At 38.8% G+C, this 12,952-nt stretch overlaps 2 protein-coding genes across 18 annotated transcripts in view; one reads left to right on the top strand and one right to left on the bottom strand.

Moving 5' to 3' along the window:
• Positions 1–5,683, top strand: part of nbeaa (neurobeachin a) — a 96,955-nt gene extending 91,272 nt beyond the window's left edge. For all 17 annotated transcript variants that reach the window (XM_077504555.1, XM_077504554.1, XM_077504546.1 and 14 more), the window contains 6 exons: positions 89–244; positions 730–900; positions 970–1,071; positions 2,265–2,461; positions 2,561–2,712; positions 4,528–5,683. In XM_077504555.1, the coding sequence (XP_077360681.1) occupies positions 89–244; positions 730–900; positions 970–1,071; positions 2,265–2,461; positions 2,561–2,712; positions 4,528–4,618 (869 nt within the window). In that variant the 3' untranslated portion in view covers positions 4,619–5,683. The remainder of the gene's footprint in view (positions 1–88; positions 245–729; positions 901–969; positions 1,072–2,264; positions 2,462–2,560; positions 2,713–4,527) is intronic.
• A 1,525-nt stretch (positions 5,684–7,208) lies between these two features.
• On the bottom strand, positions 7,209–12,704 carry sertm1 (serine rich and transmembrane domain containing 1). The gene is made up of 2 exons (XM_077505784.1): positions 12,634–12,704; positions 7,209–7,791 (listed from the first exon to the last, which is right to left on the bottom strand). Exon 2 carries the CDS (start codon positions 7,784–7,786, stop codon positions 7,502–7,504), a length of 285 nt encoding a protein of 94 aa, XP_077361910.1. The 5' UTR covers positions 7,787–7,791; positions 12,634–12,704; the 3' UTR covers positions 7,209–7,501.
• Between the last annotated feature and the right edge of the window lie 248 nt (positions 12,705–12,952).

The following is a 12,952-nucleotide window of genomic DNA, read 5'->3' as shown; positions in this document are numbered from 1 at the left end:
TCAGCCAATCAAAAATCAGCATGTTATTAAAGTGCTAAGGGATGTCACCAAAGTGCAACGAGTCAAATTTCTACGTTTTTCTATCCAGCCAACAACTCCGGCACCAACAAGCGTCAGATCACAGACCTGGTGGACCAGAGCATCCAGATCAACACGCACTGCTTCGTGGTGACGGCCGACAACCGCTACATCCTGGTCTGCGGATTCTGGGACAAGAGCTTCCGGGTCTACTCCACTGAGACCGGTACTACCCATCGGACGCTTCTGCTTGTGAACCGCCTTTTAACTCATTTGCTCCCAAAACATTTAAAATGTTTTAAGTGTTGCAAAGACGTATTTATACATTTATATATATATATATATATATATATATATATATATATATATATATATATATATATATATATATATATATATATATCTGTATATATATCTTTAGAGCATACAGAAGGCTTTGATGCAGCCTCTCAACTGCAGAGAATAGTTGAAGCAATGGTAGTTATGACAAAAACGGCCAGCAGGTGGCAGCAGAGTATAAGAGATCAACCAGGGCCATGTTGCAAACAAGCTGTTTTTGTCCACAGTTTTAAACAAGATTTGTGAATAATGATGAAACTTAGCTATATTCTAATGCTAATTGCTGCAAAATGGAAACAGATACAAATATACCGGTTGCTTCAGTGAAAATGGCTGCGAGTGAACGCGTTAAACACTTAACGCCTATCACAGGGAAGCTGACCCAGATCGTCTTCGGCCACTGGGACGTGGTGACGTGTCTGGCCCGGTCCGAGTCCTACATCGGGGGCGATTGCTACATCGTGTCGGGTTCCAGGGACGCCACTCTTCTTCTGTGGTACTGGAGCGGACGGCATCATATTATCGGGGACAACCCCAACAACAGTGAGTGCTGAACTTTGGACGCAAAAGAAGGATCTCGGCTAGAAATGAACACTTATATTTTCACTGCAGGTGACTATCCCGCCCCCCGGGCCGTCCTGACGGGACACGACCACGAGGTGGTGTGCGTGTCTGTCTGCGCCGAGCTGGGATTGGTCATCAGCGGGGCCAAAGGTGAGACAGATATTCGACAGGATCGGAATGTTCTAAATTTTGTTCTTGAATCGAAATATATTGTTGAAATCTAAATAATAGCCTTAATTGAAACAAATAGTGTCATTCTTGATCAGCTATATGCTATATTGTTTCTAACTCATATTGTATCATTGAAGATGAGTCAAATATTCTTGAATCACATTGGAGAGTTGTAGATTTGTCAAATATCATTCTTGAATCATATTGTTCTAATGAACTAAATAGCATTTTTGATATGTGTCATATGGATCCAGATGAGATACAATAGAATGCAACTGGAAAGCGGCACTTTGTCCATATGAGTTCCGGTGTTAAAAATAAACCTGTTTTCCATATATATTGTTCCCAGAAATTGAATTTGTATTGTATTTATCACTTTTATGCGTGTCTATGATTATTATTATTATTATTATTTTTTAACAAGCTGTAACTTTCGGTTGTGTATACAATGACGACATCCAGGACAATTCTGTGTCCAAACTGCATGTAAAATTACGAATTTATATGTTTTGATTGTGTCCGACTGATTAATTCATGACTTATTGAGCAATTGCTTGGTGGACCACTAGGTGCAGCGCCTCATAAGAGTGGTAGGGAAATGGACGAAAGTCTTCAGGTGAAGAAGACTCATCAGCTTAGTTTTTTTCCTTCGTCTTCTTCTTCTTCGTATTATTATTATTATTATTATTATTATTATTATTATTTATTTTCATTTTATTTTTTTATTTATATTTTTGTATGTATTTATATATTATTTATTTATATTATAGTTATATTTATTTTTTATTATAGTATTATGAATTAGTTTTTATTTTTATTATTATTTTATTATTTTTATGATTTATTTTGTTATTTATTGATATTTATTATTTTATTGGTATTATTTATATTATTATTTTATGATTAGTTTTATCATAGATTATTGTGGATTTCTGACCTTAGCAATATATCGATAATCGTGCTATCGTCATATCGTGAGATAATTATTGTGAGCCTTGTATCACATATCGTATCGTATCGTATCGTATCGTGAGGTAGCCAGCGGTTCCCACCCCTAATTGGGTCACATCATATCGTGTCTACATTAAAAAAAAGAAAAAAAAGAAAAAAAGCGTAACGGTAAAGGCCGCCCGCTTGCGCAAGCCTCTGATTGTGTCCCCGCGGCTCTTTAGAGGGCCCGTGCCTGGTGCACACCATCACGGGGGACCTCCTGAGGGCCCTGGAGGGACCCGAGCTGTGCCAGCAGCCTCGGCTGATCTCAGTGTCCAGCGAGGGCCACTGCATCATCTACTACGAGCGAGGACGCTTCTGCAACTTCAGCATCAACGGCAAGCTCCTGGCGCAAATGGAGGTCAACGACTCCACGCGGGTGAGGCGAGGCGCACCCCACCCCCCCCGCCACATATCGTTTCTCCAATTCAGTTGCGTGCAGTCGTACGTGGCCCGTCCTTAAATCTCCCCTCTCCAGGCCATCCTGCTGAGCAGCGACGGGCAGAACCTGGTGACGGGCGGCGACAACGGCGTGGTGGAGGTGTGGCAGGCCTGCGACTTCAAGCAGCTCTACATCTACCCGGGCTGCGACGCCGGCATCCGCGCCATGGACCTGTCACACGACCAGAGGTATCCTGCGCGGCGACCACGGCGTCCCTTGGGACTGTTGCCAGAGAAACTGGTTGCCGGGGAATGACAGCATTGTGGAACATTAGAATGAAATGCTTTGTTGCTGTTACGATTCAATTGTTGCTATGGAAACAGTTACTAGAATCTTTTGCTTTGTAGACTGTTACAGCCTGGGAAACTGTTACAATTTGGGAAGATGACTAGGAAGTGGTTGCCAGGGAAAACTTCATGTTGAAGCTGTTGCCATGGAAACTATTCTGGCTGAAGCTGTTGCCAAAGATAAACATGCTTCTGAAACAGTTAGATCTGAAACTGTTACTCTTGGTTTTTTTTTCGTTTCAATTTGATCCACTTCAATCCGAAATCGATTGCTTATGGCACATCAACTTTTCTAAAATGGCAAGGACATAATAAAAACTCCACAAATATTAAAGGGATACTTCACTTATTTAGCCCATTATAGCAATAAAAAGTTAATATTTTGTCTATAATTAATTTGATACTTTCATTATTTTAAACCTTTAAACCTTTAAACCTTAACCTTTAAAAACACATTATGCAACTTGCTGTCGACTGAAAATTACATCACAAAGGCTCAGGCAACCAATCACAGCTCACCTGTTTTCTAGGTTTGGTTAGGGTTACGGTGGATGGCTGGTTAGCACGTCCGCCTCCCAGTTCTGAGGACTCCGGTTCGAGTCCAGGCTCCGGCCTTCCTGGGTGGAGTTTGCATGTTCTCCCCGTGCCTGCGTGGGTCTTCTCCGGGTACTCCGGTCTCCTCCCACATTGAAAGACATGCATGGCAGGTTAATTGGGAGCTCCGAATTGTCCCTAGGTGTGCTTGTGAGTGTGGATGGTTTGTCTCTATGTGCCCTGCGATTGGCTGGCGACCAGTTCACGGTGTACCCCGCCTACTGCCCAGAGCCAGCTGAGATAGGCTCCAGCACCCCCCGCGACCCTTGTGAGGAGTAGGTGATCAAGAAAATGGATGGATGGAGTGTGCGGAGGCAGTACCTAGTCAAATGATTTAGTTTATTAATGAAAGTACAAGTAACATGTATTATAGTTAGACAAACATTGACATCAGCAAAAATCAGATAAAAATATTTTCATAATCTAATTCAATAATTGTAAATAGAAATGAAAAATATTCTGAATTGTCTTCAAGTGCAATACGTCAGGTCTTTCATAAATGTAAGAAAATACTTGTAAATTCATGAAAAACAGTACATTTTAGGAAATCCGTAACACCCCCCCCCAAAAAAAAGGCCTTTAAAATTATATTTTCTGAAGAATTTATGGGAAAAACAGATAAGAAAATAATCAATTCATGTTTTTATGAATTGATATCGGGCTTGAAATGGTAAATCGATTTGATATCACTGATTCCATGTTTTTAAAACCCAGTCCTATTGTTAATATAAGCTGGAAAGTGTTACCAAGGAAGCTGTATCTGTTGCCAAGGTAACAGTTGCCAGAGAAACAGTTGCTATGGTTAAACTTGTTGGGGGGGGGGGGGGGGGGGGCCGGGGGAAACAGCTGCCAAAGATCATTTTAAAGACTCATTGAACAATTTTCAGCAGTGAAAAAATAATATATTGTCCAGTATTAATTTGATAACTTAATTATGTTTCATGTCCAATGAATACCTTTAAAAAGTAATGTTTCCACTCGGTTGTTGTTGCTGCTCAGAAACTGCTGACTCGGGAATTTGTTTTCCGGGAAAGTTCAATGAAGCTGTTGCCAAGGTGAATGTTGCTGACGAAGCCATCGCCTGACTTTTGTTTTTTTGTTTTTTGTTTTTTCTCCCGGCAGAACGCTGATCACCGGCATGGCGTCCGGCAGCATCGTGGCGTTCAACATCGACTTCAACCGCTGGCACTACGAGCACCAGAACCGCTACTGAAGAGCAAACTCTCCAGGTACACGAGACGACGACTCGAAAGGTTCGGCTTGCTTTGACGGGACTGTGTGTGCTCTCACACACTAACACACACACGCCAACACGCACACCCCAACACACACACCCGAGCCCAAAGACGACACACCCAATAGAGTGCGGATTGGTCGCTGGTGCTGGCGGGGTCAGGTTCTGCTTTTAACGCTTCAGTGAGCCGGACACTCTTTGCGGAGATGAGACGAGATGATGAGACGACATTTCGGTTCCTTTTGACCATTTTCCATTCTTTGACTTTTGCTGTAAATACACTCGGCCTCTTTTTTTTTTTTTTTTTTTTTTTTTTTCCTCTTGTGTGCTTTTAATTTATTCCGGGATGTAACATAATGTGACGACCATGGTAAAGAAAGTCGAGTATGGTGATTGTTTTTGCCGGAGATGTTACCGACCAGGATGAAGACCCCCACCACACATACAAACAAACACTTATTATGATTTTTATTTCACAATTTTTTTTTCTACATTGAGTGATCGTCGTGTCAAATATGTACATAAAAAGTCTCGCTTTTTTTCCGGTCCACGCGCTCAGTATTTAAAAAAAAATAAAAAAATCCAAGTTTGTTTTTTGCACTTTGCACCAATCACACGTCATTATTTATTATTAGGTTTTTTTTTTTTTCTTGGGGGGAGGGGCTTAAATTGTTCTGATAGCGATGATTCTTACGACGATTCTTTTGGTTGATTCTCGCCCCGGGGCCGGGATGAATTCTTTGTGCATCGATGTTTGTATTTAAACGCTCACGTGTGAAGATTTTACAGCAATATAACGACGAGCGTGCGCACGAACACGCGCACAGACAGATACACATACACACACACGCATACGCAGACAGACAGACACGCATCCAAAAACCGACAAACGAAGAAGAAGAAAAAAAAAAAGGTGAAATATTTTTGGATCTATGAAACCCTTAAAAAAAAAAACTATTGTATTCATGTTTTATTGCAAAGATGTAAAATATGACATGTGTGAGTTGAAAAAAAAATCATAAGAAAAATAAATTATGCAAAGAATTTGGCGACTTGGCTTTTTGTATGCATTTCACTCGCTTTTTTTTGCAAGCAAAACATTTTCCTACTTGGAGAAAAAAAAAAAAAACAGCAACTAAAAAAAAACAACAACAAAAATTCCCCCTCGCTTTTCATTAACTTTAATAACTAACAATTTTAATTTTTTAATTTGAATTATTTTTTTTCAGTTTTAGTTCTTTCTCACTTTTCATTAACTTTAATAACTAAAAAATAAGTTTTTTTCTTTCAATTCTTCCTCACTTTTCATTAACTTTAATAACTAAAAAATAAAAGTTTTTTTCTTTCAATTCTTCCTCACTTTTCATTAACTTTAATAACTAATAAATAAAAATCTTAATTTTTTTCTATTTTAGTTATTTTTCTATTTTAATTCTTCCTCACTTTTCATTAATAACTAATAAATAAAAATATTTTTTCCTTTAATTTTAGTTCTTCATCACTTTTCATTAACTTTAATAACTAATAAATTAAATTCTTTTTTTTTCAATTTTAGTTCTTCCTCACTTTTCATTAACTTTAATAACTAATAAATTAAAATCTTTTTTATTTTAATTTTAGTTCTTCCCCACTTTTCATTAAGTTTAATAACTAATAAATATATATTTTTTCAATTTTAGTTATTTTTTCAATTTTAGTTCTTCCTCACTTTTCATTAACTTTATTAACGAATAAATACAATTTTTATTTCAATTTGTTTTTTTCAATTTTAGTTCTTCCTCACTTTTCATTAACTTTAATAACTAATAAATTAAAATCTTTTTTATTTTAATTTTAGTTCTTCCCAACTTTTCATTAAGTTTAATAACTAATAAATATATATTTTTTCAATTTTAGTTATTTTTTCAATTTTAGTTCTTCCTCACTTTTCATTAACTTTATTAACGAATAAATACCATTTTTATTTCAATTTGTTTTTTTCAATTTTAGTTCTTCCTCACTTTTCACTAACTGATAACTAATAAATAAAAATGTTTTTTTTCTTTCAAATTTAGTTCCTCCTCACTTTTCATTAAGTTGAATAACTCAATCACTCATTTTCAATCACTTTAATAACTAATAAATAAAAATGTTTTTTTCTTTCAATTTTAGTTCTTCCTCACTTTTCATTAATAACTAATAAACAAAAATATTTTTTCCTTCAATTTTAGTTCTTCCTCACTTTTCATTAACTTTAATAACTAATAAATAAAAAAATTTTTTTTTCAATTTTAGTTCTTTCTCACTTTTCATTAACTTTGAGAACTAATAAATAAAACTGCTTGTTTTTTTCTGTTTTAGTCCTTTTTTCAATTTTAGTTCTTCCTCACTTTTCATTAACTTTAATAACTCAATCACTCACTAATCACTCATTTTCAATCACTTTATTAACTAATAAATAAATGTTTTTTCTTTCAATTTTAGTTCTTCCTCACTTTTCATTAACTTTAATAACTAATAAATAAAAAATTTTTTTCAATTTTAGTTCTTTCTCACTTTTCATTAACTTTGAGAACTAATAAATAAAACTGCTTGTTTTTTTTCTGTTTTAGTCCTTTTTTCAATTTTAGTTCTTCCTCACTTTTCATTAACTTTAATAACTCAATCACTCACTAATCACTCATTTTCAATCACTTTATTAACTAATAAATAAATGTTTTTTCTTTCAATTTTAGTTCTTCCTCACTTTTCATTAACATTAATCACTCATTAATCACTCATTAATCACTCATTTATTCTCACTCGAATGAACATTTTGCACTTCATTTCCCAGAAGTCTTTGCAGCAGGCTGCTCGTGTGTTTCCGTGTATGCGTGCGAGATCTCATGCGCAGAGCGAGGAGACGGAGCGGCGCGAGGACGAGATGCTGCAGATCTCCACGTTGGTGAAGGAGCTGCGATCTTCGCCGCAGGACGACGACGACGAGATGATGTTCTTCAGCCTGCGGAGGGCGACGACGAGCAGGCTGAGCAGGAACAGCAGCAGGCCCAGGAACAGCCACACGTACACGTAGACGCCGCCTCCGCCGGCGGCTCGACCCGGAGACGCCGTCGGGGAGAAGCGTAGGAAGGTTCCGTTTTCCGCCGCAGAGATATCGCTTTGGTCCATCCCAGCTGCAGAAAAAAACACAAAAAAAAACACAATAAGAACCTCATAAATACAAAAAAAAGCAGGTAAAAAGTCTACACCCCCCCGTTCTACTGTCAGGTTTTTCCATGATGTAGAAAACGAGACCAAGATCAATCATGTCAGATTTGTTTTCACCATTTATTTGATGTATTTCCCGTCCATTGCGATGAACCAACTGAGATAATGTGGTTGCACAAGTGTGCACACCCTCTTGGAACCAGGGATGTGGCTACTTAGGATGAATAATCATTAGAAGTAATTCAAACCATTATTCACTGGGAGTCTGCACACACTAAGTTGCCACCATTTAAAGTACCACTGAATAAATGAAGCTTGGCTGTTTTAGTAGGCTATCCTGGACATTACTGTGCTTTAATTATTTATTATTACTAATTTAGTTACTCTGTTGAATTTACTTAAAGTAAATTTTGTGATTTGGCTTTCTCAAACGTAGCTGTGCCCATTTAAATTGCCTCTGATTAACCTCCAATGAAGTTTAGCTGTTCTAGTAGGCTTTTCCTGCCATTTACTTACAGGTATTTTTTTTTTTAAATTAAATTCCCTAGTTACAGTGAATGACTTCACTTATTTACGGGCTTTGGGATGTAGCTGTGTTCAGAATGAACCAATCACATTGAAGCTCCTGTTCAAATCTTCCACTATTTAAAAGCGCCTCCTATGTTCCAGTAGGGCTTTTTCCTTACATTCTTGGAGTCACCATCTTTAAAGAGGGATTTTGTTCCATCAACTCTATCAGTCAGGGCGATGGTCCAAAACAACTGCCAAGGTATTATTACACTACACCACACTTTTGAGTTTTTTTGTTTGTTTGTTTTTTTTGCCCACAGCAATTTGTGTACATCTGTGCGACATTTGACCAGAAAAGGTATTTTGGAACAAAAATGATCCATATTGCCTTTTATTTAATAAACCATTTCTACTTTATAAACATATATTTTATTGAAAAAAATAAATAAATAAATATGTATGTATTTATTTATTTATTTAAAGTCCCGAAATGCACGTGCTTCGGGAAATTGGTCCTGCTATTTGCAATCCAAACAACAGGGGGAGCCCTCATCACACTAGTGATGCCCATTGAGACCCAACTTGGCCCGAGCAGGAATGTAGGTTGTAGTCAGGTACAGTACAGTAATCTTATCCATATCCATATGATGTCACTTCCTGTTTCTTTTCACCCCTTTCCCAGCCAGTCCCCAGCTGTGTGCCTTTATTGCGTCGCCCACGTGGTGACGCGCGTTGTTGTTGTTGTTTGCCCGCATGTGATCTGTGCTGTTCATTATGAGCTGGAGTGCTTGATAATTGCACGTAATCAGGCTTGCTTTTTGTCGCCTGGCAACCGGGCTTGCAGGTCACACTTCTTTTTTTTTTTTTTTTTTTTTTACTGGCAAGGCTGCTTTTTAAATGAGCTCGTGATCGCCCCCTAGCACGCAGTTAGCCGTCTCGGTTTGTTTATTTCGAACAAACATCATCTCACTCGGGTGTCAGCGTGTCATACACTTTGTGTAAATGTACAATTTTGTTGGCGACGCTCCTGTCTCAGTGTCATCCCTTGAGCTACACTCGTCTCTCAGCGTGTCACCTGTTTGAGTGACGACGCTCATGTCTCAGCATGACTTTGATGCGATTGACGAGCATGTCAGCCATGAGTTTGAAGACACAAAATCTTGAGCACTCGTGCGACTGTACACTTTCGCCTAGTATTTCACCCATTTGGTTGAAGACACTCATGTCTCATCAATTTAACTGATTTGCTCCCCAAAACGTGTAAACATGTTTTATTTGAAGTATTACCTGTGTCCTAAAGACATATTTATACGTTTGTTTTTCTATGCTAGATCATACTGAAGGCTTTGATGCAGCCTCTCTACTGCGGGTAGAACGGTTGCAGAAAAGGTAGTAATTACACAAACGGCCAGCAGTTGGCAGCAGAGTATAAGAGATCAACCAGGGCCATGTTGCAACAAGCTCTTTTCCCCACAGTTTTGAACAGATTTGTAATAATAATGAAACTTTGCTGTATTTTTTTTTTTGTTTTTTGTTTTTTTTCTAAAAGAGCTCAGAATTGTTCATTCGGTAGTCTTACCGATTCAACGTCTTATCATCATTGCTCAATTTTTTATTTTTTTTATTTTATTATTATTTTTGTGTGTGTGTGTGCGTGCGTTTGCGTGCGTTTGCGTGCGTGCGTGCAAATACGTATACATTTATACTCATTAATTCACCTAAAGCCTTATAAATATCCCATTACCCTTCGCCTTAACCAGGTACTTCAGAATCTTGCCAGAGTCGTGAGGTTTAAATGGTCAGGAGACCAGAGAAAAGGTCAGAAAAAAAATAAAGAGAAAAGAAAGATAAATCAAAGTGAAATCCAGCACCGACCAAACACTTCCTGCCTTCCCCATGATTACAAAATCAAAGTCTTACGCCAACCCCGGAAGCCTCTAAATTCCAGCAAATTTAGCGAGATCTCAAGAGACCAGAGGAAAAACTAAAGAGAGGAAGGAGGGAAGGATCGATAAGGCAGAGTGAGATCCATAGAAGCCAGTACATCCAATCCATCAAAGTGAAATCCAGCACCAACAAAACCCCTCCTGTACTTTGCTGTATTTTAATGCTAATTGCGGCAAGACGGAAGCAAATAGAAAATACTTTCTTTTTTTTTCCCTGATGAAAGAAGAGACTCTAATCTTTCTTTTGGTAGGTTCCATGTTTTGATAGCAATAGAACACAATATTCTGTGGGCCTTGAAAAATCAGTGAAAATCCAGTAAAACAGCCGGGAGCGAAGGGGGTTGCTTCTGTGAAAATGGCTGCCAGTGAATGAGTTAATTTCCGCTCATCTCTCAGTATGTCAGCTATTTGATTGACAGCACTCATATCTCAGCATGATATCCACTTGTGTGACTGCCCACTCGATCATCTATCGGCATTTCATGCACTTTGTTGACCGCAGTCCTGTCTCAGCATCTTAATTTTAGCTGCACTTGCATCAGCATGTCATCCATGTGAGAGAACACAATCATCTCTCAGCATGTTGTGCAGTTGTCGATGAGCATTTCATCCATTTGGTGGCTTTTCATGTCTCAGCGTCATCCATTTGGTTAACTACCATCGTCACTTCTCAGCACTTTGTGCAAGTTGTGTGATGGTGTCTCAGCATTTTACCCGTTCGATTGACAACACTAATGTCTCAGCATCAAGTCCGTTTGATGAACTACATCCATGTCTCAACATGTGATGCACGGATGATCGTATCGCAGCACTGTACCAATTCTGATTGACGACTTGTCTCAGCATGTCATCCATTTTATTGATTTCACTTATGTTGAGCATGTCATCAGTTTGTTGGCTACACAATATGTCGGCATGTTGTACATGCCTTGCATGTAATGTCATTTCTCAGCATGTTATTTAATTGAGTGACAGAATTCGGCATGTATCAGCTGATAATTAGTAGACTTTTCTCATTTTCCATGCCAAGCTCTGTAAATTTAGGGTATGTCCGTTTAGTGTCGTAATATTCATGCATGATTTTTGTGCCTCTTCGTGGTTAAAGCATTTGTCATTCAGCATGTACAAATGCACCGTCACTCTTTCCTCAGAGGATCTTCACGTCATGAATAATGGAGACGATTGATGTGTGACAAAATGTCATGACATTTGGGGGACGTGTGTGCGTGTGTGTGTCTCAGCATGTTGCCCACTTGTGTTAACTGCTCTCGTCTTATTTAATCCACAACTGTGAGTCGACAGTCCTTATACTCGCACGTGTGACTGCAATCATCTCTCGCAGGTCACTCAGTTTTGTTGCATACATTGTCTCATTGGCTACACTCATGTTTAAGCATGTGGTGCACATGTTTGATCGTCTGCCAGCATTCTACTCATTCTTAACTCATTCGCTCCCAGCCATTTTCACAGAAGCAACCCCGTTTGCTCCCAGCTGTTTTACTGGATTTTGACTGATTTTGCAAGGCCCACAGAATATTGTGTTCTATTGCTATAAAAACATGGAACCTACCAAAAGAAAGATTAGAGTCTCTTCTTTCATCAGGAAAAAAAAGTATGTTTCTATCTGTTTCCATTTTGCAGCAATTAGCACTAGAAGAGAGCTAAGTAATTTAGCTCTTTAGCTAGTAATTTAGCTTTTTTTTCTACATGGCCCTGGTTGATCTCCTTTGCTCTGCTGCCACCTGCTGGCCGCTTGTGTAATAACTACCATTTCTGCAACCATTCTGTGCAATTGAGAGGCTGCATCAAAGCCTTCTGTATGCTCTAGCATGAAAAAAACAAACAAAAAAACGTATAAATACGTCTTTACACTTAAAACGTTAAAAAAAACGTATTTACACGTTATTGGGAGCAAATGAGTTAATCACTTAGTTGATTCTCAGCATGTCATCGCTACATCATTCATTTTAGGTACCACCGCGCTCTTGTCTCAGCATGCTTCGCGCAACCCCCCCCAATCATCTCTCAGCATCCATTTGTTGGACTGCGCTCATGCGGTATCTCAGAATGCATTCGAGTTGATTGATGTCTCAGCATGTGCTGCAAATGTAGTCGTCTCTTAGCATGTCACTCATGCACACACATATTTTTTTTGGTCCCCAAAGATGAATTTACACTAGCATGATTGGATTGGCTAAACTCAACCTTTGATTATTTATACTCGTGTCTCAGCATGCTGCGCGTGCAGTCTCACGATCAGCTCTCGCATAAAGAAGCGAGTCAAAGTGGAGGCAACTTAAGAAAGTCTCATGACCAAAGGAAAAAGAAGCAACAGGAAGTCATTTAGCAAACCTGAGTGGACGTCGGAACCTCAATCCAGCTCCATGTCGCCTTTTCCTCTGCCCGCACACTCTCATTCGCACGACACCCTCTCTTTCTCTCTCTCTCTTTCTCTCCCCCTCTCTCTCATCAGCATCACGTCTCACACCCGCGCTCGCACACACATCTTGCGTGTTTGTGTGAAGACTGATGGCCAACGATAAGTTTTGTTTGCGCCTATGCTCGCATTTTGCGACTAATCTGAAAGAACCAGGAAGATCCCCCCTAATTACCAGTCATTCCGGAATTATCCGAGATATTTGAGCCTCTTTGTTCTCGCAGATCCTCGCTC

This window comes from Festucalex cinctus, chromosome 18 (assembly GCF_051991245.1).
Source record: "Festucalex cinctus isolate MCC-2025b chromosome 18, RoL_Fcin_1.0, whole genome shotgun sequence".
NCBI classification, from domain to species: Eukaryota; Metazoa; Chordata; class Actinopteri; order Syngnathiformes; family Syngnathidae; genus Festucalex; species Festucalex cinctus.
The sequence above is the reverse complement of the archived record's forward strand: the minus strand, read 5'-3'. Positions and strand labels throughout refer to the sequence as shown.

Bases quoted from the DNA above. Each gene is read 5' to 3' on its own strand.
- sertm1 (XM_077505784.1), bottom strand. From the start codon at position 7,786: ATGGACCAAAGCGATATCTCTGCGGCGGAAAACGGAACCTTCCTACGC.